General features: G+C 53.7%; 1 protein-coding gene across 1 annotated transcript in view; it reads right to left on the minus strand.

Annotated features, from left to right (window-relative positions):
- Nucleotides 1-641: 641 nt before the first annotated feature.
- The window catches only part of MARCHF2 (membrane associated ring-CH-type finger 2), a 37,062-nt gene continuing 12,114 nt past the window's right edge, over nt 642-25,589 (minus strand). The window contains exons 2-5 of the mRNA XM_083810877.1: nt 24,979-25,184; nt 20,434-20,629; nt 6,515-6,724; nt 642-3,846 (exon numbers count right to left, since the gene is read on the minus strand). Of these exons, the coding sequence (XP_083667003.1) occupies nt 3,688-3,846; nt 6,515-6,724; nt 20,434-20,629; nt 24,979-25,154 (741 nt within the window). The 5' untranslated portion in view covers nt 25,155-25,184 and the 3' untranslated portion in view covers nt 642-3,687. The remainder of the gene's footprint in view (nt 3,847-6,514; nt 6,725-20,433; nt 20,630-24,978; nt 25,185-25,589) is intronic.

The following is a 25,589-nucleotide window of genomic DNA, read 5'->3' on the forward strand; positions in this document are numbered from 1 at the left end:
GGGCATCCTAGAGGACACTGGGAGGCATTCAGAAGGAGGAGGTAGAGGGCACTGGGTGGCCCTGGTAGACCTGCGGAGGATCTAGAGTGCAGGAGAAGACTACAGGTTGCGTAAAGGCTCCCCAAGGGAGTTCAGGTGTACCCAAAGCCCTCCATTGGGAGCATTTTTTGATGGGAGAAATTGGCAACGTACATGTTTTTTTGGGTCATAATTAGGGTTAGGGTTACGGATCAGTTTGTTTGGAAAGACAGAAAGCGCAGAGTCCTGTTGCGTGTTGGGTTTCGTACAGCAGCACATACACTTCACTGGGGCAGCACCAGCAGCAGAGGTCAGAGCCTCCCTGGGGCTGCATTGCAGGGTCACCAGGACCAATCTGTGCAGCCCCATGCCCATCCTGGTGAGGCCCTAAGGAGCCTCTTGTCCCAAAACTCACCTTAGTTGGCTCACACTAGGCAAGCTTCTGTGCACAGACAAGAAAAAAGCCCTGGGATTTGTCCAGCTTCGGCTCCAACACAAAACCTTCTGCAAGCTCTCCTGGAGGCAGTTAAGGAAAGCTGCCCTGGGAAGGCAGCATACATGGCTCATTATCACAGAGATAGCCCGGGCCCTCCCGTCTCCTCCAGTAACAACACAACAGCCCAAAGTTTGTCTCACTTTTATTTACATAATTGCACAGCCCGTTTCCCCATGACACTGGAATGTGGCGGGTCAGAGACACTGATTTCCCACATTCACAAGCTGAACATCTCCTCTGGGAAGGAGGAGAAGAACTCAAAGAGTCACTATTGGGTTTTGCAGGGGCACATGCAACAACTCCAATTATTGGCAACTACAATAAAGACAATGAAGCAGAGAGTGAAGCCATGGCCGTGCAGCAGCACGGGGCCAGGCCCCATCTGCCCCAGCCAGGGACTTCTGGCTTTCACAGTTGCGTATTTGGATCAACAGTGGGTTTCCTAGCTGAAACACTGGCTCCTTGAAGTCCTTACCATGGGAACGTGGTGTGGGAGTGCACATCCTTACATACCTGCCAGAACTAGATGCGTTGGAAGACAAAGCTCCTGGGAGGCAGCCAGGGCTGGGAAGGTTAAACCAAATCCCCAAATTTCTGTTGCAGCCGGAATGTCTTGGTGACGCAGGTTTTGTTAGGACAGGCTGAGCGCAGGGGTACCTAGGACAAGGCAGAGTGGTGCTGCGGTGCCCACTGCCAAGGGAAGGGAGGCAGCACCCGCAGTGGATCTGCAGCTCCCTTCCCGCAGTGCAGCCAGCTCAGCCGGGGGCAGAGGGCCCAGGGCAGGGCCTTGGTGCACAGACAAACCTTCACGCGGGGGGAGCAGCGGGAACAGTTCCTCTGCACAAGCTGATTTGAAGTGAGCACTTGTAGGATGCTGAGGCTGTGCAGGGACCGCCGCTGCAGCTGGACCGAAGAGGCCTCCTCATTGCAAGCCTCCAAGAGCACTAGGGGCCAAGCCCCCCCCTTCGTGACAGCTGAAAGGCAGGGAAGGTGCCCGGGGTAAGTAGCAGAAGGGAACAGGCCAGACAGGGCCTAGCAGAGAGAGGGGAGCAGAGACACACAGCCCGGCTGTGCCACAACATTCACCCCGTGACCCAACGAGACCCTAGTGCTCAGAGCAGAGACCTGCCCAGAGCAGTACACTGGGGCACACAGCTGCACAGGCGTTGCTGCAGGATGTGCTGGGATATCACTGAGCCGCATGAACAACCATGGGACAGGAGATAAATGGAGGAAAGCAGACACAGAGCCAGCCCTGGGGCTGGAGCAATCCTATTCAGAGAGAGAGGATACTGGCCACTGCTGCTCATGTCCACCAGGGACTTCCAGCCTAAGGTCAGGCAGAAAAAAAAAAGAAAAAAAAAAGAAAAACAACAACAACCAGGGAACAGGAGCACGCAAGAAAAAATACCCAGCTTTGCAGCTAGAAGGAAGCAGGAATAGCACGTGGTGCTGCAAATTCAAGAAATTCCAGGCCTCAGTCTTGCAGGGCATCAACTGATCCACTTGGGATCAGCAAAGGAACTGAGGGACATGCTCTGTGACCACCCCCTGCAAAGACACCCTTGAAGCCTGCTTCCTCCCTGCTTTCTACTCTCACTACTGCGGGACCAGGAGCCGTCTCATGCTTGAGCAGCTGCACACACCTCCGGAGCACTCAGCAGAGCAGCGCCAACGCTGGCATCCTTACGGTGCTGGCATCCTTACGGTCCGTTCTGCAAGCAGGGCTCGGGAGAGCACAGCACCAAACACAGGCAATGCCTGGCACAGCAGCGAGGAGCTGGAGAGGCAAGGACTAACACCAAGCTCAGGAAGAGGGAGAGACTCTCTGCTATGTGCTAGAGACCCGCAGCAGATCGGCCACTCCGGGGCAGGGGGGTTTGGTAGCTGGGCACGCTGGAAATGCAGGAGGATGAAGGAGGAGGAGGAAAGCCAGCCCTGCAAGGAAAGGGACCCGGAGCCTGTACTCCTCTGGGAACCAGTGAACTTGGGGTGTTTCGCTAGAGGACACATAATGGGCAGGCAGCGATTTCAGGGATGAACCAAATGACAGCAGCTCCTCTGCTGCCAAGGAATGTGCAAATAAAACGCACAGAGACAGCCGAGATGTCCTGCCGAGAGCTGCAGAGCATGGCCTGTCCCTGGAAGGTATGTGTATAACTGACACTACAAGAGGTCCAGCCTCAAGATTGTGTAAGGACATCAGCAAAAACAGAGACTCCTATTCTCAGCTTTTGGGGTTGGGAAAGAGCCTTTCTGAACCTTTTAAAAGCAAAAGGCAATGCTGGGTTTACCTAGTACGGGCCATCACTTCCCACCCTCAGATCCTCCATCTATCTACCTTTGTCAGACAAGCCAAGAGCTGAGCGCATCTGAGTCCTGGGGATGAGCCAGGATCTGCAGGGAAAGCATTTTGTGAGATCACGTCTGCACAGGAAAAGATTTTCCGATTTTGAAACTTATTTTGAAATTCTCAAAATTACAGTACTTTACAATACAAAATGTCTCCATTCAGTATTATGTCATTTTACTCCTTCTGGGATTATAATAATTATTAAAAACACATAACTTTCTAGAAAGCACAGAAACACCACGAAAGAGACCAAAGAGTAACGGGAAAGGCTGCTGCAATATTATCAAAACCAATTTAGTGCAAAGGAGAAGGGACTTTCAAGAACGGTCAATGAAAAGTGTTCTTTATACGCTCATTTAGAGAAAAGGCATAGATTTAACCTCTGAATGAGATCAGGCTGCCAGCTTCTATACTGAAGCTTAGAACATCAACACAAAAGGACTGAAACACAATATTCATGGCCATTAAAAAATAATATTATATATAGATATATATATATATATATGTGAGAGATTTTCCACGTATGGTATTTAGTTATAGGAAAGTGTCCCTGCAGACAGGCATATTCCGCCATCTGGCTCTTTTGGGCCGTTTCACATGACAGACCTTTATTATCTGTGTTTGCCATCGTATAAAGTACATGCTGACTGCGAAGCCCCTTCGGGTGGGGTGATTGCTCTCTAGTGCTTCCACGGCTGCTGCGCTCCCTGCACGCGTGGGGAGACCCGGCCCTGTCTGCTTCTGCTGGCCCCGGAGGGCCGCCCTCACCCTGGCCACGGGCGCAGCCACGCGGCGCGGCGCGAGGCGGCCGCGGCACAGCTCAGACGGTGGTCTCGTCCGCGGTCTTCTTCAGGAGCTTGGCGGAGAGCAGGGAGTGGGGCACGGGGTGAGGGCTCCGCGAGGCCGGGATCATCAGGCGGACTTTCTGGTTGGTCCTTCGCCACTCCGAGTACAGCTGGCAGTGGTAGCGGAACGAGACCTGGCGGGCAACAAGGCAGCAGTCAGGTTACAGGCGGAGGGCCCGGGAGACACAGAGAGCACCCGCCCCGCGCAGGCTCTGCCCTCGTCTTGTTCCACCAGCACCCCGCTGCCGAGGGACGCAGCACTGACCCCCAAACGCTTTGGGGTACTCCATCTCCCAAGCCTCTGACGAGGAATAAATTGATTCGTGCTAACAGCAGGACAAGCATAAGCATGGCACGGCCAAAAGGGGCTTTTTGGGCAGCACCAGGATGGGACTGGAGGTGCCTGCACCAGCCTGGCCCAGGGGCAGGAGCTGGCCCTGCAGTTTCAGAGCAGCCCTGCAAGGGGGAGCTTCGAGCTGCGCTTTCCCCGCGGGCTGCGCTTCTTGCTGTGCCCTTTTGCAATCACAAACCCCACTACAGACTTTCTCACAGCTCCTGCCAATTCCTTAGCTTTGAAATTAAACGTTTCTAGATTATTATTTTTTTTTGAGGAAGGAATAAAAACAGCATATATTTCCCTGATATTTTCCTAGAAAGTGTGGTAAAGAAAATTAAATACTGAATCCAGTCAGCCACTCATCAGAGCTTTCTCATTTTGTACAAGAAATATCGTCTCATTTCGCTGACAAGTAGGAAGAACCAGGAAGCAGGTCGGGCAAGGGAACATCAGTACTCCCACTGCTTTTGTATAAGACTGAGACATCTGCTACGAGAGGCAGAGCTGCGCCACAGCATTGGGGTAATCCAGCCTACTGATCTGTGCTCCCCTTCTTCCTGCAGTAGAGGTACAACTGTGGGAATAAGGTTGTTTGCTTATGAACAAGAAGCGAATGGATCTTGCAGTCTTCAGAGAGCATGCAAACGAGGAGCTAAGTAATGCAAACCTCACGGAAAGATCCTGCTCCACAGGAAGGAGCTGCAAGCTCGGCCGTGGCACCTCTTGCAATCCTCACGCTGATTACAGCACATCACCACCGACCGCGTAACAGCCCTCTGTGCCACACAGCCCGCAGTGGCACAGGGGAACTGCAGCTGAATACAGTGAAGCTGAATAAAGGGGCTCCACTTAACGCCCCTCCCTGTTTAAGGAAGTGGGAAGCACAGCAGAAGTAGAGCGATTTGAGTCATGACGCATTATATCACAGAAAACATTCTTCCGTTTCCTCCAGATTTGGGGCAGCACCAGCCTAGTCCTGGGACAGAGAAGACGGAAGCACTTCCTCTTAAGGTTTCCAATTTTAGTTTGGCTTTCTACAGAAGTGAACCTTATGCAGCCGTGTGTCAGAGCCTTTCTTTCACAGCTCCCTGCGCATTGCCATCTCTGTGTGTTTCGGCAGCAGCATGTGTCCCACCAACGGGAAGGCTGAAGCCCCAGCTCACCCTTCCTTGGCACCAGGATCTGCATGGGATTAGTTGCAAGGAATGTCCTAACCCCAGAGAAAGCTCTGTTTCGGAGAGATCAGAGCATCAGATGGCAGGCAGGCGGGCTGTGGCATTTTTACTGACTGCAGAACTGCCATCTTTTAGGGTCCCACCGCTTCTCCCCTAGTGACTGCACCCCTTCCCTTCCCAAAATGGTGCAAGTGGCCAGAGAAGGGTACTGACAGGACTCGAGCACATGCAGGGCTGAGAGGAGGAGAGCTGAAATGAGATTCAAACCCAGAAACCCACCTGATAACAGAATGTGAAAGAACTGAGCTGGAAACAGAGGGAGGAGCCCAGCTCCTCCGGGGTCTCAGCTGGGAGCGCTCGCGGGTACGTGCTGCACCACAAATTTGTGTTTGCTTTCCTGCTGTTCTGGCCCTGCTCCAAGCTGCAAGCTCCTGGCTGCCTAGCTCAGCATGTCCAGAAGAAAGTACAGCGAGGCATCTGCGGGAAGCCCTTTCCCAGCATGGAGCAGTTAAACATCCAGACAGCATCAAGTGCAGGTTCCCACTGGTCCCCAGCGCCTCCAGCCCCGCAGTGCAGCTGTAACGCAGCGGTGCTGGGCCAGGGCAGGCTGGCCTCGGCTCAGGGTTCGATTCTGAAAACCTGGTATGAGAAGTCAGAGGTCTCCCTGGGCTGGAGCATTCCTTGCACACACCCTTCCATGCTAACAATGCTTTACAAATATTTTTGCAAGGATTTGTTCAGTTGTGGGCCACAGAGACCCCCAACAGCCAGTCCGCAGGCAGCTCCTTCAGGCACAAAGCTGCACGGCACAAAGCGTGGAGGGATGTGATGACAGATTCTTAAGGGATCAAACATTTTCCAGATTTTACTTTTCTCTAAACCACATGGATGCCAAGATTGTGTTTCTGCTCTTTCTTGAAAATAGGAACAGGCACAGCAGCCCCAGCACCAGGCCTCCCCACCCAGCCTCAGCTGCGCCTGGGCCCCCCTGGGCCCGGGTACACTACACCCTGGGGAACATGACTGCCATGTCAGTCTGGAAAGGAGATCACCAGGAAGTGGTTTCTCATTCCCAGACAGACCCAGCAGCTCATTTTTAAGTGACAACTTTAACAGCTTCCATTTAAAGACAATTAAATGGACGTTCAAGAGAAAGAGCCCAAGGTTTTCTCACGAGGGGAGTCGCGTTGGCCAGCTGCACCGCAGCAGCGTGAGCCAAGACTTCAGCCTCCCTTTTGAACAGGAACAAGGCCCCAGGGAGCAGCGAGCAGAGCCCTCTTCCACACTTACCAGCGTCCAAAGGACGTAGATTGTAAAAAGTGCTATAGTTAGTGCTATGAGTCCAATGGCCTCCAGTCGGCTGTTGAACTGCAAATGATCCTGGGCTCCACGAAGACACAGCCAGCCGGAGATTGCTGCCAGAGGAGTAATGAACAGGAAACACACCATGTCACAGAAGAGGGTCCTCTTCTCATTGCGGGGACCAGGATCCTTCAGCCACTGCAAGAAGGAAGGTGAAAAGGGCATTAGCAGCACGCAGGGCACACAGCGGGCTAGCAAAACAGGACTGCTGCACCAGGAAGCTCTCACATGCTCTCTGCAGCCCATACGTACCCGCTGCATCCACCTAACTCACATAAACCATCATAAAAATAGGGCTAGAGCACATCAAGTACATTTTTAATAACCATCAAGGGAAAGGCAAGAGACAACTGAAGAATATGTGGGAGGAAGGATGGCAGAAAACACAGGAGCAGCCTGGGCTCTGCACTGGAAGAGAAGCAGCAGGTAGCAGACAGAGGGAGGCTGGCTAGATAGTCTGGCTTAGTAAAGGTGTGACAGGTCTTGAGCTGAGCTTCAGCAAGAACACACCCAGGTCCCGGCAACTGGATGAGGAGCTGCCAGAGAGCTGATGGGTCAGGGCGGGCAGGGACAGGGGACATTACAGAGGGAGCGCGCTACAGGCCATCGGCAGAGACAGGTGAGAGAGCAGACTTTCCCTTTTCAGGGACCTGCTTGGTAGAGTACCATGGAACAAAGCCCTGGAGGGAGGAGGGGCCCAAGAAAGCTGGTTAATATTCAAGGATCACCTCCTTCAAACTTGGGAGCGATGCATCCCAACAAAGAAGAAGCTGGGTAAAAACACCAGGAGGCCTGCATGGATGGACAAGGAGCTCCTGGCCAAACTCAGACAGAAATAGGAGACCTACAGAGAGCGGAAGCAGGGACAGAGAGCCTGGGAGGGATACAGAGACACTGTCCAATGCAGCCAGGGATCAGGTTAGGAAAGCCAAAGCCCTTTTACAATTAAATTTGGCCAGGGACATCAAGGGTAACAAGAAAGGATTCTATGGGTACATGGGTGATAAAAGGAAGACTGGGAAAATTGTGGGCCCTATCCAGAAGGAAGTGGGAGACCTGGTCACCCACAATACGGGGAAGGCCGAGGTACTCAATGACTTTTTTGCCTCAGTCCTCACTGACAAGATCTCCAGCCACATGGCCCGGGCCCCAGAAAACAAAGGCAGGGACTGGGAGAATGATGAACTGCACAGTGTAGGAGATAGGTGTGAGGCCATCTAAGGAACCTGAAGGTGCAAAACTCCATAGGACCCGATGAGATACATCTGTGGGTCCTGAGGGAAGTGGCAGATGTAGTTGCTAAGCCAGGATCCATCGTATTTGAGAAGCTGTGGCAGTCCAGTGAAGTTCCCACCGACTGGAAGAGGGGAAATAAAACCCCCATTTTTAAAAAGGGGAAAAAGGCAGACCTGGGGAACTACAGTCTCACCTCTGTGCCTGGCAAGATTATGGGGCAGATCCTCCTGGAAACTCTGCTAAGGGACATGGAAAATAGGGAGGTGATTGGTGACAGCCAACATGGCCTCCCTAAGGGCAGACCGTGCCTGACAAATCTGGTGGCCTTCTACAAGGGGGTTGCAGCTTTGGTGGATGGATACAGCAGACATCATCTACCTGGGCTTGTGCAAAGCATTTGACACTGTCCCCCATGATATCCTTGTCTCATAAATTGGAGAGACATGGATTTGACAGAGGGACTTGGTGGGTAAGGAATTAGCTGGATGAGGCCCTGGCACAGGCTGCCCAGAGAAGCTGTGGCTGCCCCAGCCCTGGAGGTGTTCAAGGCCAGGCTGGATGGGGCTTTGGGCAACATGGGCTGGTGGGAGGCGTCCCTGCCCGTGGCGGGGGGGTTGGAACAAGGTGATCTTTGAGGTCTCTTCCAACCCAAACCATTCTGTGAACGGGTGCAGGGGCTATGGGAAACCAGAGCTTCAGGGTCTGTGCCCTCAGGGGCACAGTGCTGTCCCTGGGGCCTGAGCAAGCTGCAGCAACGCTGCTCATGGGGAGCCCAGCGCCCACCCGATGCCATCAGTGGGGAACACACACACCCACGCACCTGGTATGTCCACTGAGACGACGACAGAAGGGAAAAAACATCTCTCTTCAGCAAATAAGAAACCAGGAGTTGAGAAAAGAAAAAAAAAAGGCAAAAAGGAAGTGAATAGCTACCAGCAAGCTTTGCACTTGAGCAGGCAAAGTGGGACAGCAACCAAGGGGCTGCAGAGTCAGGCTGGCCTTTGAAGAAGAAGGTAATGTAAACTCATTTTCTTTTATGGAATGATCTGTGCCCAAACCCATGTCTTCAAGTGTAAAAAAATTCCAATTCCCAGAGAAAGGCATCGGTTATTTCTAAAGAAAAATCAGCATGCCTGTCAGGTCAGGAGGGAGGCAGAACTTGGCGTGCAGGGGGGAAGGTCCCCCATCGCTCTCTCCCAGGTCTCAGGATCACTTTCACAGCTGCTGAAAACTCCACAACTGCAAAATCCCCCAAACCTTTCCATTCCTGGTGGTCATCCACTGGCCACCACACGACGGGCAGGCAGAAGAGACCTGCCAGGACTACGGCAGAGCCGATTCTGCTGTGTTCCCTCTCGTTTGCAGGCTTGCCGTCTTGCCTCCCACGCGTTAAATGATCCATCATGGGGACTGCACCTTGCTCTCAGTTATCAAGACACTTTGCAAGTTTTGCAAGTGCTTCTTTCTTGCAGCACTCGAAAATTAGCAGGTAGCAGAAAGAGCACAGCTCTGTTGCAGGCAGGTTTCCCTCTACAGACAACCTCTAAACTGTCACTACTTTGAAGAGCCCTGACTTGCTTCCAAGTGTGGATTCTTTTTAGACAGTTGACTTTTACAACAGCAATTGTTCTAGTTTTCCTGGGATTATGTTATTTTCAGCCTTTCCTTTCCTTTTTTTAGAACAGCAAGTGACTGCCGTTTCTACCAATACCCAGAGTTGTTGCAGTGCATTTTACCATGGGTTTGGTATAGCTGGGCTGCTGGATCCTTCCCTGTTTCCTGCACCAGAACTACTTGGCTTGTTTAGGATTTTTTGCTCAAAAACAAAACAAAACAGAACTGGAGAACATGACCAAAAAGGCAGTCAGAACAGGGAAAGGAATATCCCCAAGAGATCCAGGGACAGGCAAGCGACATTGACCCGCAAGGGGAGCACGGAAGGATGCCCACAGGTTGGTGCAGAGTTAATCAAGGAGAAAATCTAGCAGGAGGGATGTGCAGTAAGATGTGGCAGAGCAGCAAGGGCAGGCTGAGAAGAACTGCAGACGCCTCTCATTGAGACGGGAAAGAGAAGGGAGAGATGGCAGATCCAGGCAGGAAGCAGCAGCACAGCGGCAGCGCTCAGGGCTGCGGTAGCAGCACGCTCTGCAGATGCCCGCAGTGGGACACCAAGCTGGATGAGGCCAGAGGAGAGGACGACATGTAGGAGTCTGGCTAGGAATTTCAGCTGGCAGGACTGACGGAAGCACGGTGCTATTTCAGAGATGTGACCTGAAGTATCTGAGAGACCAAAGAGAGCAAAAATGAGGGGAGCTAGAGGGTGAACTGAAGAGGACAGACAAGGCAAGGACCAAGCGATGCTGCAATAGGAAAGGTCAAGTGAAAAGCATTTTTAAAGCCATTCTGAGCAGGACTGGATGGCCTGACAGCCAGAAGGAAATTCAAGAGCAGCCACAACTGTGGTTTGGACAGGAGGAGCTGGAAGAAGGGAGGCAGCCCTGCGAGTCACCCTCTGCGTGTCTCTGCAGAGGAGATTAGTGGTGATGAGCTGTGAGGGGAAGATAAGGACCACACACACGGTCCTGAGCAGCCCTCGGAGGAAGCGAGGGCGGATGGCAGCTCGGCTGCACGGCAAAGCTGCTCCTACACACAGCGCACGGGCAGCCCCAACGCCCGAGCCCCCAGCCTTGCACCCACCCGTCCTGGCTACGCGGCGCTAGGGTGAATGCTGAATTACCCAGACCTGGACTGAGAGCCCTCTAGCAGCAGTCCCAGAGCATCCTGTCCCTGTAAACAAGGACATCTCGGGTCACTTTTGACCCCTGTACAATGAGAATAACAATAGGGCAAATCGGTATTTTATTGAATCTTATTCTATTTATATTCTTTGTAACCTTTGAAGCTCCCCCTTTCTCCCCAAGACAGGAGCCAAACATGTAAAGGCAGGAAGCAAATTAATTTCCTTTTGAAGTAGTTGATTTACTCAGCCAATATGCACTGACACAATAAAAAAAGAATACAATAAGCCACCCTAAGGGCGCAGGGTTTCTGGCACAGCAGCAGCTTAATGCACACGGGACTTAAAATAAACCTTGTAAACGATCCAAAAAGTGGTCAGATTAAACAATTTTTGTAGGGAAAACTGTCAAGTAAACATGGGAAAGCAACAAAAGCACAACTTGATCTTCTTCCAGGCCAAGTCCAAAACCAATTGCTTCCATGCTGCAAACAAGCGTGAGCCTGAAGGCAGAGAGCCTGATCCGGCCGCTCTGCCCGCTTCGGCTCTGCCCTGGCTCCCACAACATTCACTCTGTTTGCACGACAAGAGGTCCTTCCTGCTGCAAACATACTTTTGTCCTCCAGCACAACCCTGGGGCTTTCTCAGCCCTTCTTCCTACTGGGATCAGCAGGGATTGTGGAGTGGAGCGTGTTTCTCGGCCTCACAGCAGGGCTGTGCAATGATGAGTCTCTGATTTTTGGGTGCTCCAGTGCCCACGAAACTAGGCTAAGCACCGGGTGATGGAAGGCAGGAGGAGGAGGGCACATAGAAAGAGGCACCAGCATATCACCAGCTCCTCTGGAAGCCAACGGCAGAGCTCACGGTGTATCAGAGCAGCCTTCCAGACAGTCCATCCCAGCACAGAGCGCTGGGCGACGTCCTGCCACCTGGGAGCAGGGGCATGGACTGATTAGGGAGCGTCCCAGCAGCGCTCAGCACCACGCAGTCTTTCCGGTGGGGTTATAAATGGGTGCTTTACAATCAGCTGTTATTGACTTTCACAGCTTCCTTATCTTGTGTTGCAAAACGTGCACGGCTGAGAGCTGCGAGCCCGTTTCATGACACGCGTTACCTGCGGCGCTCACACAGTGGCTGACAGCAGCCCCGTGGCAAGCAGGAGCGGCGGGTGCTCGGGTCTCTCCCTGCCCTGCAGCTGGGCTACCTGCTCTGGGGAGCACCGGTCACAACCACAGCAACCCGCTGACTGTTCCAGCCATCGCCGCCACCACAAACAGGAAACATTTGGCCGCACGGAGCCACCTGTGTACAAAACATCCTGCGTCCTTCCCGTCCACCACATCGTTAACCTGGGGCTGCTCGGGTGCCTGTTCCTTTCATCGCTGACCTGCTGCATGCCTACGTAAGGCAGGAAAGAAAAGCGTGACCTGGATTCCCAGAAGCAGGACCAGCGCTGCCCTGCCCCGAGAATCGCGCTGACTCAAACACCACAGCTCCAGCAGAGGGACGGTCCCATCCCTTCCCTGCGGGTCCGCGGTGTAACAACTGAAACCTCCCCACAGGCCGCCGAGCCACCCGTGCAGCCCAGCAGGACGGTCCTGCTCCTGCTCCCGTTCCCAAGGCGAGGAACCTTTTCCCATGGAGTACCCGAAGGTCAGGGAGCTGAGGCCAGAAATGCCCCCGGCCCCGTACACAGGGCAGTCAAGTGCCACGGAACAGCTGACCCTCCTCATCCTCCTTTCCCTACCGCACAGCCGGCTACTGTCGATGCTCCGCAAACCTCCAAAAGCTGAATCTCTCCTCAGAGGGGCCTGAGAGCCCCTTCTCCACACCCTCAGCCCAGCTCCAGCTGCAGGGAAGCACGGGGCATGGCGAACAGGAGTGGCACGCACCCCGCTGCAGGAGCGCACGGGACAGGAACCGACTCCAGGCCTCAGCGCTCCTCGAGGAAAGGGCCACATAACCACTTGGCAGAGCTGCAGGTCTCCGGGACTCCTCCTTACGTACCAGTGCGCGCTTCTGTGGTTTGCCACCACGGGAAACGCCACGCCACGAAATGCACGGGTATGGGATCACGGCACCGCCAGCAGCTGCACCCCAGAGGAGCCCCACTCCTAGAGGTCCTCAGAGCACAAACAGGGCTGGACAACGCAGTGCAGCCAGAGGTGTAAGAAAGATGCTGGTGCCGGTAACTGCCAAGAGAGCAGGGATGAGAATTCCTAGTTTTGGCCTCAAAGAGGCCACTGTGGGTCTGCAGAGCAATGCCAGGGAGTGCACTGAGAAACACCAAGAGGATCGAGGGTGGGAGCTGGGAAAGAACATCTCCAGACAGCACATGCAAGCAAAGAGATGAAGGAAAACATGAGAGGAACAAGACTCAGCTGAAGCCAAGTGATTTTTGTTTTTTTCACTAGGTGCTGGGGTCTAACATAAGCTTGCACTGAGAAAGGAGAGAGACCACAGCAACAAGCTGGGGAAGGGGACAGAGGAACACGGAGGAGATGGAGAATAGCGCAGTGAGTTCAGCAGAAGAGTTCAAGGAAAGCAAAGAAAAAAGCCTGTCTGTGAGGAAGATAAGGCTGGAGGAAGGGTGGGGAGAGCCTACGTCACATCTCACTTCTCTGAACTGGAGGGGGGGCAGCGAGCGCTGCGCTGGGCACTGCGCCCTAAAGCAAAATTGCTTTTCCTAGTTATACAAGCAGGGCTAATAGGGACATCACTACTGCTCCCTGCAAACCTCATCTTGCTTGTAACGGAGATATCGCATCGGCAGCCCTCACAGCTACAGGAGACTTGTGAGAAGGAGCAGGAAGACCGCATGTGGCAGACCCATGGAGGTGTCCTGGGCTACAGCACGACCCCAACAGCCCAACAAACGTCTCCGAGAACATGTAACAAGCTTTGCTGCAGACAACGGTTGTGTAAGGAAAGTAAACTTCCAAACAAGACAAAACAAAATTCACTGACCTATATAAAACATCCAGCTTAAGCAAGCCAAAAGCATTAGCAATCAGTGAAAAACAAACATCTTTAATCAAAATTGCATAATAGAACACAAACAGTAGGAACAAGAACGAAAAAAAACTTGTCAAGTCTCCCGTAGTGGATAATACAATTGAAGGAACTGCTCTGCAGAAGCATAGGGACAGACAGATATTACCAAAGCCGGCGTTTTGAAATAAAGCACGTTAACACACATATTGCAGGAAAACACCAGCTCTGAAGACATGGATGCAGAATTCTCTTGAGGCTCCATCAGGAGACCTGCCTGCATGGACAGAAATACGGGGAGTGGTTAAGCTGCTCAGTGGTGACAATATGAAACGGTCCTCGGCTGATTCACCAGAGAGGCGTTTTTTGTAATTAGCGAGCTGTCTCATATAAGTTTTGCTTTAGCAATGGTATTAAAGGCTTAGAGAGGCATTATGAAGAAGTCATGCATAACACTCATTAGCTTTTGCTACCAGGATACGTTGGCTTTCAACATCCTGGTAACTTTAGCAAAGCCAGAGCTTTGGCCTCAGCACCAAAAACACACATCCACTCACAACCGAGCCCTGTCATCCTGTTCCTCTCCCTGGGACTTAAATGATGTGTGGACAGAAATGCATCCTTCCTCTTTAACATGGGCTGACGTGTCGCTGGGATTAAACGGCTGCTGCTCTGACACCTCTCCGAGCTGCCAGCCCTGGACATTTCCGTGCAGAGACCTCGCCGTGCACACAGGGGTTGTCCAGCAGAAGGGATGAGGCTGAGGAGGCAGCACGGGGAGACGAGAGATGGGACCCAACCCGCAGCACGAGTGGGCAGCAACGGTTGTTCTGGCACAGCCTGCAGTGGGGCAGAGCAGCCCGTAACAGGCTGGGGATCGGAGGTGGTGTTTCCCTTGCGGCCACAGAAACAAAGCCACAGCATCACCTTTGATAATGCTTTCTAGAAATGCATGACGCATCAGATCCAGTACCAAATATCCCAATCCATGCAGTTCTGCCCAAAATCCTAGAGGACGAACAATCTTCAGCAGAGAGAGCACCTTGCAAGAGAGAACTGGTTTGTGATGGACTGAACCGCAAACCAAAGGAAGGAGTTTATGTGAAAAGGAGAATGCTACGAGGTGGGATATATACACTTGTACAACTAGCTGCCTAAAACAGCACTTACCTTGGCTCTGTCTACAGCCAGAAAAAGGCAGGCACCTCCAGACAAGGTGACCCACCCGTACCTAGGTTTCTAAGGAGTCAGGAATGAACTGGTCACAAGAGGCATTTCCTTCTCTCCAGAGACTGTAGGATTCTAAAGAATAAAATGCGGATGAGGCAAATTTAAGGTGGACAAAGCTAGGGCAAATAAACCCAACCTTGCCTGGAGAATTGTGTGACCGTCCATGGCCTGGGAGAAAGCTGTTTAGAATGAAGCAGTGCTACATTTCCAGAGGGCCGTGCTCCTCCTTCCAAAATGCTCTGGCCAACAGAGATATGGATATCTTCAGAAGATGACTCCTGAACACAGGACTCCTAACTACACATTTTCTGCGTCTAACCTCTGAAAAAAAGCAGAAACGACCTGTTCCCGGAAAGCTGCATGCACTGCAACTTGCAGTTTGAATGCTTCACCGGAACCCCTCCTGCTGAAGCCTTCCAAGAAACACAGCAACCTGCTCCGGACTTTATGACCATGTCAGCCACGCTCGCTAGTCTCACAGATTTAGGTCACTTCCCTGTAGACATACAGATGCACATGAAATCAACATTAACGTAGGGATGTTAAGTACTGGAAAGCCATCTCTCTCCAAGGCTCTGCAGTCTCATTGCATGCTGGGGACACGCTCCTCATACGACAACCCTGGTCTGCAACCCTCTTGTGCCAGGGGGCATTTCAAAGAGCCAAGCAGAAGCTGCTCCATCCCCGTGCAGCACAGGCACCAGCTGGCAGCACCCCGCACTGCTGGCTGCAGACCCTTCCTGCGCACCCAGGGCTGCTGTTCGACTCCCCACCTTCACCCACAGCGCTTCATACACGCCCCCAGAAAAGCATTCAGCCCATTAGTCTCACAGCGTAACAGTCAACAAAAGCCGTCTGTGTTTTTTCAGCTTTCAACTAGCTTCTTAGTTAAAAAATAACTGAATTAGGCTGAACCGCAGGAGGTATCCTCCCCGCACCCACAGGGCTGCCCATGGCTGCCAGAGCTGGCTCAGGGCTCTGACAAGTCCCCCACTCCTGGGAGAGAGATCAGGCATGCTGGCAGCAAACACTGTTGCTATTTTAAAATTGAACAGACCACAACATAAATAAATGGCTAGTTAAAGAAAATAAAAATCCAATTCTATTAAAAAAAATATCTTTACTCCATGCTGAGCAAGGTTGCCGTCTTTCCTCTCAAAAGGAGGCTGCAAAATTAAATTACTGTTTGTGAAGTGCTCAGATTATCACAGCAACAAGTGCCCCAAAGAAGCCCACGGGGAAATAAATAATTGTCTTGAGAGCAGGGATAGAAGAGCACACGGCCACACAACACAGCAGGATGAACAAACTTGGCTCGTGTGCACCTTCTGCCTGTGCGCTGATCCTGGAAAACGCAGCCTGTGACCACACGGAGACTACACTGTAATGCAGGCTTACGAGAGGACTGAATTAAAAGCTGAGGCGATTTTGATTGCGGCTTTTCCTAACTTCCAAGAACTTCCTGCAGCTGCTGCAGAAGCACTTCAGCTCAGCCGTGCAGCCTCCCCACAGCTTTTGCTAAGACGCTTCCTCCAGTCCCCAGTCAGCAGCTTCGGCCTCCCTCCTCGGAGCTCTTCAGACCGGCTCTTCTCCCGGCCCCGGTCCGCATCCCACTTATCCTCTGCTCAGCAATTCCTACAGTTTGACTTCCCAGCTCTTTAGCAGGTGAAGGAGAGGCTTCACTTGCTCGGCCATCCGGGACCGTCCCTTTCCCCACACCGCCGGCTCCTCGCCCGAGCACGCAGCCGCTTTCCCAGCAGCCAGGGCCCAGCTCAGGCCCGAGGCGGCCCCGCGAGCTGCCCACGGCCGGGCCCAGAGCCCTGAGAGCCACGGCGGGGGCTTGGCGAGCGGCAGGGACGGGGCAGGCTCCGGGGGAAGCTTTGCTCCGCGGCTGCGGGCTCAGAGCTCTCCGACCGTCCCAGGGCCGAGGCTCTCACGGCGCGACAGAGGTGCTCCTTAGCACGTGCCGGCCAGTTTTACTCGGGGAACGGCAGGTTCTCAGCGCAGCCGCTTACCAGCACGCTCACGTGCCAGCATCACTTCCCCGAAAGTTTCAAAACGCTCCCTACCCCCCGCACCGTCAGCCGGGAGGGGAGAATTGCTCAGATAAGGCGACTGAGGGAAGCGCGTCATTTTTGAATGACTAAGCGGCCTCTTTCCCTGGCCCTCTTCTGAGAAACAGACGAACAATTTGGGGCTGAAACTTCCCAAAAATATTTGGTGAAGAGTTTCAGCCCGGTCTGCCATGGGGATGAGGTCACACCAGGCTGCAGACAGAGGGTATTAGTGGGAAGTGCCGGCGAACTGGCAGAGCAGTTGTGGGCTGTTTCAGAAGGGCTCTGCGCGAAGAGGAAAAAGAAAAAAAACAAAAAAAAAGAAAAAAAAAAAACAGAAACTGAACTGCAGGGCAATTTCTCTAGGCTCCAGGGGCAGGGATCGGTGCATTTGTGGCGTGGTGCAAGCCGTGCAGCCAACATACGTGGTCTTGCCAGCCAGGTGAGCAGTTTTGGGAAGTTCTGGAGCAGGCTGCCACCTCCAGATTAATTAAAGCGGGCTACAGCTGCTCCTTGAGTCAGAGACAAAGCTCGGTGCCAACAAACCACAGGCAAGGGACTTGCTCGGGGGCCGTACGATGACAAGCTGCAGTTAGGCTCTGCTCCGGGGCAGGGATCGCCCTCAGCCAGGTAACGGGCGACTTCTCAGCCAGGCTCCGAGCCCCCGAGGCGCTAAGGGCACCCAACACAACCTGCTCCCCAGCAGAGCAGGGCACATCATCCCCTCCTCCTCCGCCCTCCCAGACCCTCCCCAGGTACGAGAAGTAACAAATAATCGGCTTCTCAAACCCTTTGGCAGCTATCGATCGGTCAGCAGTGGCTGGAGGCTCTGTTCCTGCCTGTAACCGGCAGCATTTCTCTTGCATTTGAGGATCGTGAAATGCTGCCTCACCGTGCCCTCGGCGCTCACTGCCCCGTGCTCCTCGCACAGAGTGCTTGCCGGTCACAGTTTGCTCGCAAGCTCCAGCCTGGAGGGACTCAGCACAGGTTTCAAGAGGAATTAAAACCTCCTTCACCCAGCCTGGGGCCCGGTGGACCCGCGGGCGCTGCCGGCACCGTCGCAGCTCACTCCTCTGCCTGCCGGGGGCACAAGGGTCAGTGGCAGAGGAGAAACTCCTCCAGCACACGCCTGTCTTTCGCCTTTTATTCAAGTGTGCAGTTTTCTAAGCCTGTACTAGTTACGAGGTGCTGCAACATCTGTGAACTATGTCTAAATGCACTTCCACATGTTTGTTTCCGGGCCTGAATACTTTACTAGCTCTTAAGCCAAAACATCTGAAACCCGCACTCAAAATTTTGGCCCGTGTAAGCCCTAAGCAGCTCACCGTTACTGGGCTTGCCTGCAGCACGTCCTCAAGGCCGAGATATGGCCCTTCCCAAGTGTTTTGGCCCTTCCTCAGTGCTTTAAAGCATTAGCTTTCAACCTCTGAAACAGTCATTTCAAAGGTTTTGGTCAAAGAGCCGTTTTATGTGTTTCAGCAGCTGGGAGCAAAGTGATAAGGCTCAGACAGTACTAAGCACTGATGTAATGCTCTTTCACAAATTGCTTTTCTAAAGACATGGTTCAGTTTAGCACCACGGTCTAAAGCCACCTCCTGTATGGGGCTGCCCTGTCAATGACAGTCAGCGGGACACTAAGCAGTCATCATTAAAACTGAGCGTCAGTTTTGCAAAATGAAGACTGAATGCTTCTCCAGCCAGGGGGCCCTTTTGCCCTGCCAGCTCTCCGGGCACCCAGAGGAGATAAAAACGTGGGAAGGAAAGCACGGCTGCAGAGAGGAGTGGGCAGCGCCGCTTCCAGAGCGAGGTGGGATGGGAACGAAGTAACCTCTGGAATTAATGGGAATGGGAACAGATACAGGAAAAGCAATTTACCATCGCAATTGTGACTCAGTTTTAATCTGGATGATGGAGCAGGGGGAAAGACAGAGTGGGCTACGAGCAGTCACAGTTAGAAACCAGAATTAACCTCACACACACTTCTGGTGGCAGGCACCGACAAATCTCCGGTAGCTGGCAGGTAACGAGCCTGTCGTTGGCACTCCGCTCGCAGACCTCCTCCTGCAGCCTCACTGACGACAGAGTAGCAGCACGGCTTCGCCACGGTTTGAAATAATAAACAGGAAAAGCAACTTTTGAAACAAAACCCAGAGCTATGTCCAAACCCCACCAGAGAGGCACCTGCAGGGGCAGGGTGCACACAGCGAAGGGGAGCATCCGTAGCGGCAGCTCCAGGTGACGTTTTCCCATTTTCCTCGCTGCTGACGGCTGCAGTACTTGGGGGGCTTCTAACTGCAAATCCTCTCCCTCGGGCCAACGCCTCCCTGCAGTGCACGTGGCCTCTAGTGAGCACCCACGCCCAGCCCAGCAGCACGCAGACACAGGCAGTGAACAGGACCCGAACAGCGAGGCACACAGGACCTTGCTTTGCTCTTCCAGGCTGCACCTCAGTCATGCCTATGTCACCTTCTACCCGGTCCTGCAGCACCCTTAGAAACACCAGCCATATCTACATCAACTGCTCACCTGCCAGCACCACTCGAGCTTATTTAGACAGAATAAACTGCCTTCTGAAACAAACCCCAGTACAGCCTCTGGTACTGTCAGGCACTCATTTACTTATTCCTCTTTGGGGACCTGCGCCTGAATTCTGAGGGCAGAGGATGGCCTGGCCCAGCTGCCCTTGTTCCTCACGTGTAAGGGGCCTCATTGCAGGCAGCTACTATAATCCCTGGGGGAGAAAGGAAGTCTTAAAGGGGAGCACAGCAGACCACCTAAATGGGGGGAAGAGAGCACTGGGATTAAAAAAAAAGAAAAAAAAAAAACACAAGAAAACACACACACAAAAACACCACAAAGCACATATAAACACAACAAAACACCAGCTGCAGCCTGGACTGTGCCATCCATCTCCATGAGGCTGACGGACCCATCCGAAGCCTGGCCCCCCGAGGGCAATGCGGAGAGGAGTGTAAGGGCTGGCTGGGCCACGTCCTGCCTTCTCTGGCTTTGGGGAGCACGGGACAGCGACAGAGCTACTCAGGACACCTCAGCTCAGCAGGAAGGAGCCAGACAAACGCTTTCAAGCACACATCGGTATTACTCAAGGAGTGTGGGTCCTTCATGAACAGTGCCAGCAATCGCCACATCTCACTTTTCAGAGCAGACCATGACAAGGAAGTCACATGCAAGAGGGCTGCACTCATGTAACACTGAGATAAGATTAAAGCCAACAGGAAAAAAGACTCATATTTCTGAAAGCTTCATATTTCAGAGGGTTGAGTGGTGACCTCTGCGTTTGGATGCTCAGGCATCAAAGTATCTCTACCAGCGCGGTGCTTTCTGCAGCTCAACAGCCCGCTGTCGGTCGGTAGCACATGGGGGGCTTCACAGGTAAGGGCTGCCCCAAACATTGCTACTGCATTTTCACAGCTATGTCACTTGTCTGATAAAAGACTTGATCTCTCCGCACAAATAGTTCTTTGTGAGTAGTAAAGTACTGCAAGGAGGAGGAGACAGAACCACAGGGGCAGTAGGGCAAATCAGTCATTTTTCATCAAATGGTAAGGAAATAAAGTGAAGCAGGAAGAAAGCAGTACCTCTGTCAAAGGTCTCGGTCTTCTCTCTACAACAAATTCTGTGTGGCAGAGCTCACAGTAACTTGTGTTGGAGGAGGATAACCATTTTTCCAGGCAGCTCTTGTGCACGGTGCCCAGTGTTCCTGTGCAGTCACATGGGGAAAGCAGTCCCTCCCCATTTCCACCTTCGTGACAGATTCGACAGATGGGACCGTCACTAAAGAGGCAGACAAACAGAATGAAATCACGGTCAGAGCAGACACAACGACACGGCCACATCCGGAGATCAGGGTGAGACCCCACCGGGCCCCAGAAGGGCGCACACGCAGCACCCCTGGGTGGCAGCACGCACGGCCCAGGCTGCAGCTCCACTCGCGCTGGGCAGGGGCTGACACCGGCCCCAAGACCGGTCCCGAAGTGCTGACCCAAGTCCAGAGGCCCAAAGCAAAGCCTGACGACCCCCAGTCAGAGTGCATTGCATGCCCCCAACCACCTGGACCCCCTCAAGAGGTTTGCAGTCGCATTCGTGTTTATCAGACCACCTGCCCGCTCTCAAGCGGAGCCTCTGCCCTCCGTCCTGGGTTTGGCAGTACCTGAGAATAAGGGATATCTAACATCAAAACCGTGCTGATCTTGAGAGCTCATCTCTCTAAGGACGTTTAACGGCAAGAAGGCACCCAGACCAAGCACAGAAACCCTCTGCTTGTCCCAGCGCAGTACCCACTGAGCATCCTGGCCGGTCGCTGCCACGCAGAACCCGCCGCAGCCTTTGGGACTCCCGGCGGCTGCAGAAACACCTCAGTGCTTCAACAGCCACCACTTCCCACCCCTCTTGGCTGGAGGCCTCAACCCACAGAGCCAAATCCCTTGATGGTGCTCACAATCTGCTCTCTTGGGACCTCACAGAACCAGAAATGCTTTACAAGCTAAGTTGTGTACTACTCTCCTGTTCTTGTCCTGTAAAAAACAAGGTTTTCCACACCCCTCAGATTCACAGACCTGTGCCATATCCTGCCCAGTCACGTCTTTCACGAGCAGAGGAGTCCTAGCCTATTCAATCACACCTCAGGAACATGTCCACCTCTCGGATTGCCTTCGCTACCCTTCCCTGTACCTTTTGCATTCATCCTTTTAAAGCTGCAGGGACCAGAGCTACACGGTTTTCAGGATAAGTACACACCATGGATTTTTGCAGCGACTATGTTCTGTCCTTTGTTGATTCCTAAATCCTAGCAGTTTATTTGCTTTTTGGTCTCTGCTGGAGCTTGCACATCGCTGCCGTGTGCCTAAGATCTCCTTCCCCTGAACCCACGAGCACACATGCAAATCCAGGATGGTTGTCCTTCAGCTGCGTCATTTCACACTGAACTGCACCTATTGTTCTTAGCCTGCAGTCACTTCCAGTAAGGTTTGGTTGCCTTAAATTAGGCAGCTAGAGCCATTTTAGGTGCAAGGACATCCTGGCTGGCCTCCAAAAGCACAGTTTTCCTGGAAGCCCTGTGCCACATCTGCCAGCCCCACGATGAAGTCTTGGACTCCCTGGAAAACCTGCAGTGGCTCTAGACTTCAAAGTCCACTAGTCTCCACAATTCCATACATCTCCTCCGCATTCAGGAATAAAACGCTGGACAACAGACGCCCAATCCAGCTCTACCCTTCCCGAACCATGAGAGCTAGTCACTCACTGGTGTCTCACTTTCCTGCCTTCCAACCATCTCTCACACAACAACCTCTCTCCTATATCCACAGCCACACAGGTTTGGGAGCGGGAGGCAGGGTGAGAAAGGAACATCTTTTGTTGGAAGGCCCTGTTAAACACCCTCCGGGAATGCAGGTGAGCTACATCAGCTCCCACCTTTGCCCACGCGCTGCTGACAGCACAAAGCCGCACCGATCTCACCTCCCAGCGCACACCCGTCTCCTACGCTGACTCGTGGGGGACTGCAACAGAGCAGAGTCAGGACAAGCGATTTGCAGTCTTCAAAAGCAGCAGCACCGTTTTCATCAGCCTGCACAACCAGAGGCAAGAACAAAGCCCCGTGGAACAGACCTGGGAACACAGCGCACGGGGAAGGAGCACACTGGGGAAGAACGTCGGTGGGACATGAAGGGCTGAGGAGGGCCAGCAAGGAAGTGCCCTTCAGCTCAGCAAAGCAGAAGCAAGACTCCTCTCCTGGAGGTGCACCACAGGGGCGTACGCACACACCCTCCATGAGCCAGCAAGATCATTCCTCCGGTGACACAGCCCTGAGCCCTCCTCCTCGTGCACATCCACACACACACACACACAAAACCCCTTCCTTCCCCTGAGAGGGAAGGGGATTGTCCCCATCCCACAGCCAGCCAGCTACCAGATGCTTCCACAGCTAACGTGCATCTGAGCCGAGCAGGGCAGCCGAGCCCTCGATGCGGTGCATGGGCCAGGGGCCCAGCAAGCACCAGGGAGGCAGGAGACCTGGCACCCTCGCAGGCAGGGCAGCCAGGGGCTTCCCTTCACTCTTTGCCAGCTCGCCACCTGCGAGAAGACCCAAGCCTTGCAGGCGAGCACTTCTTTCTCAGACTTTCCCCACCTCACGTCACCCTCACCTGTGATGCTTTATCACGTTTAGGGCTCCGAAGTAACGTACACCCCTGTGCCACCCCCTTCCCTCTGCCGAACACCACCGACCCTAGTCTCCTAACTGTTACGTGCCTTTTCTTTAGGGGACTTCTTCAGCAGGAACAATCCCCACCACAGGGGTCTGGAGAGGTGCTGGAAACTCCATCCCCAGAGGCACTGGGAACTGCGCTGGACAAGGCTCTGAGCAGCCGGACCCCACTTTGCAGTCGGCCTTGCTCTGAGAGGAGGCTGGCCCAGACAACCTCCAAAGGGCCCTTCCAACCGGGTTTATTTGGAGATTCGCCGGCCACTATTGCTGTAAAGCTCAGTGCTGTACCAGAGCAACAAAGCCGCGGTGCACCCGCACGGCCTTAGTGACAGACCGAAAAAACCCCCGGGCCTCGAGTGCTCTCACGCATCTGTTATTTCCTAAGAAAAGCATCTGTAAGACATTTTATCCGTTCTCTTCCTGTTTGAGAAGTTTCATATTTCCAGAGCATTAATATAACCTTGGCTACCAACAAACAATCCAGACGGAAAAAATTCGCTGACGGTGCGAGAAAAAAAAAATTCTTATCAGGCTCCATTTTCCTTCCTCCCTATCTGGAGGGGGAAGGGGCCTGGCCCCACTCCTGCACAATTCACCCTCAGAGGCGGCTTCCCAGCAGCCTGGAGAGACCTTGTCACCAATTCTGCCTTTCCGCGCAGCCACGCTGCTCCCGGCATCGTTTCACACGCAAGATTTTGATGTCTGCCGCTGTGGAGGTTTTATATTCTCCGAGCGCGGTGCCTTCTACCTGCCCGTTTGGATTGCGACTTCTCTTTCACCTCACGTCCTTCCGATAACCGTCAGGGCAAAGGCTTGCGCTCGGGCGTTTCAGGCAGGTTCGGTCTCACGTGCTCTCACCTCGGACATGTCGCAGACAAGCCAAGTCCTGCGGCTCCTTCGGGCTCGGCTAAGTACTTGTGACAGGGAAGAGATTGGAAACAACCACTGCCAAACCGCATGGACCGCTGGGCCATGTGGACGCCTGCACGACAAATCTTGTTTTTTTTAAACCTGTAATCTCAGGCAGCTTCCCCCACCTGATTTCCCCACCTCTACATGTTTTAAGGGCACGCACAACTGCCCACCCAGCCTGTCCGTTGTCAGAGAGCAACGCGACCTCCCCTTGCGTTTCTAATGCCCTGCCTCAGGTTTGCGAGACAGAGCAACTGCTTTTGCCTCAGCTCGCATCCAGCCTTCCCACCTCCCTCTCCCACGTTTGCAGTCACCACTTTCACACCTCATCAACGTTTGGCTGACTCCACTGAAAAAAAATAACAGCTGTTCAGATAGGATTTAAACACAAAATGTGACCAATGTTACTAGCTGGACTTAATAATGCTGCCAAACGTCCTCCGTTCCGGAAGCTGCTCAAAATACATGATGAGAAGTCACAGCGAGAAGAATCTGAGCAACTGAAGGTGCCACGCAGCCCCTCTAGCAATAGCTGGGTGCTGCAGTTCCTGCAACACAAACACCCTCCTCTCCCCAGGGCTGCAAAACCAACCCCGTGCCTTTATTCTAAGCCCACGTTGGGAAAGGGGCTTTGCTCCGTTTTCAGCCCTCAAATCGTCTCCACGAACGGCGGGCTGCCCCCGCCAGCACCGTGTCCCACCTTCACTGCTGCTCAGCGAGGACGTGGCAAAAGGCAGCCGGTGTCATCTCACACCAGAGTGAGGGTTTTGGCAAACATGCGGGTCCCGACCCCCAACACTGCCGACCTGCGTGGGTCCCACACAGAGAGCAGGGGCCTGGGAAGCGTCCAGCTAACGGGGAGTCACACTCAGCACTGCTGGCGAAGCCCTTCACAAAGAACTTTGCAAGACTTTGTTGCCCCCCTCCACCCTTAGAGCCGTGAAAAACGGGGAAAACAAAACACAGATGCGATCAGCACGAGCCCCGTCTACCGAAACAGCCTTACCTCTGCGCGCCCAGCGCCTTGATCACGGTGGAGAGGAGGCGGCCATCCTTGGCGGTGACCTGCGTGACGTACTGCGGGCGCCCGATGTCGGAGTCCTCCACCGACTTGGAGAGGGCGGCGCTGCCCGGGCAGTCGCAGAGGGAGCCGGGGAGGTGGCAGCAGTCGCCCGTCGTCATCGCAGCTCCGGGCCCCTCTGCCCCGGGGACCTGCGGGAACAGCAGCGCCGTGAGCGCCCGGCACCCCAGTGCCCGCTGCAGGCCCCCCACCCCAGCCCCCCGCCATCACGGGCGCCGCTGGGCCCCGTCAACTGCAGGCTTCGCTCAGCCTCCGTCCCCTCTGATGCGTCGTGCGAGGCCGCGTGGACATTAAATTGAGGCTCCGAGCGTCCTGCTTCGCCTCAGAATTGCAAATCCGCCCTTCCCAGTGAGAACTGCGGGCGCACAGCCTTGAACCTGGTGAGGCCTTTCAGATGGAACTGGCCGATGTAGGGCAGGCACCAGAAGCCCCACGGGGCCGGGTTGGGTTGACCACAGCCAGACCAAAAACGGAGGCCCAGGCCCCGCGAAGCTGTCGTGTTTCGCTGCCCCGCGGCACCGAACAGCCCCGCGCGG

Source organism: Anser anser, assembly GCF_964211835.1.
Source record: "Anser anser genome assembly, chromosome: 25".
Taxonomy (NCBI): domain Eukaryota; kingdom Metazoa; phylum Chordata; class Aves; order Anseriformes; family Anatidae; genus Anser; species Anser anser.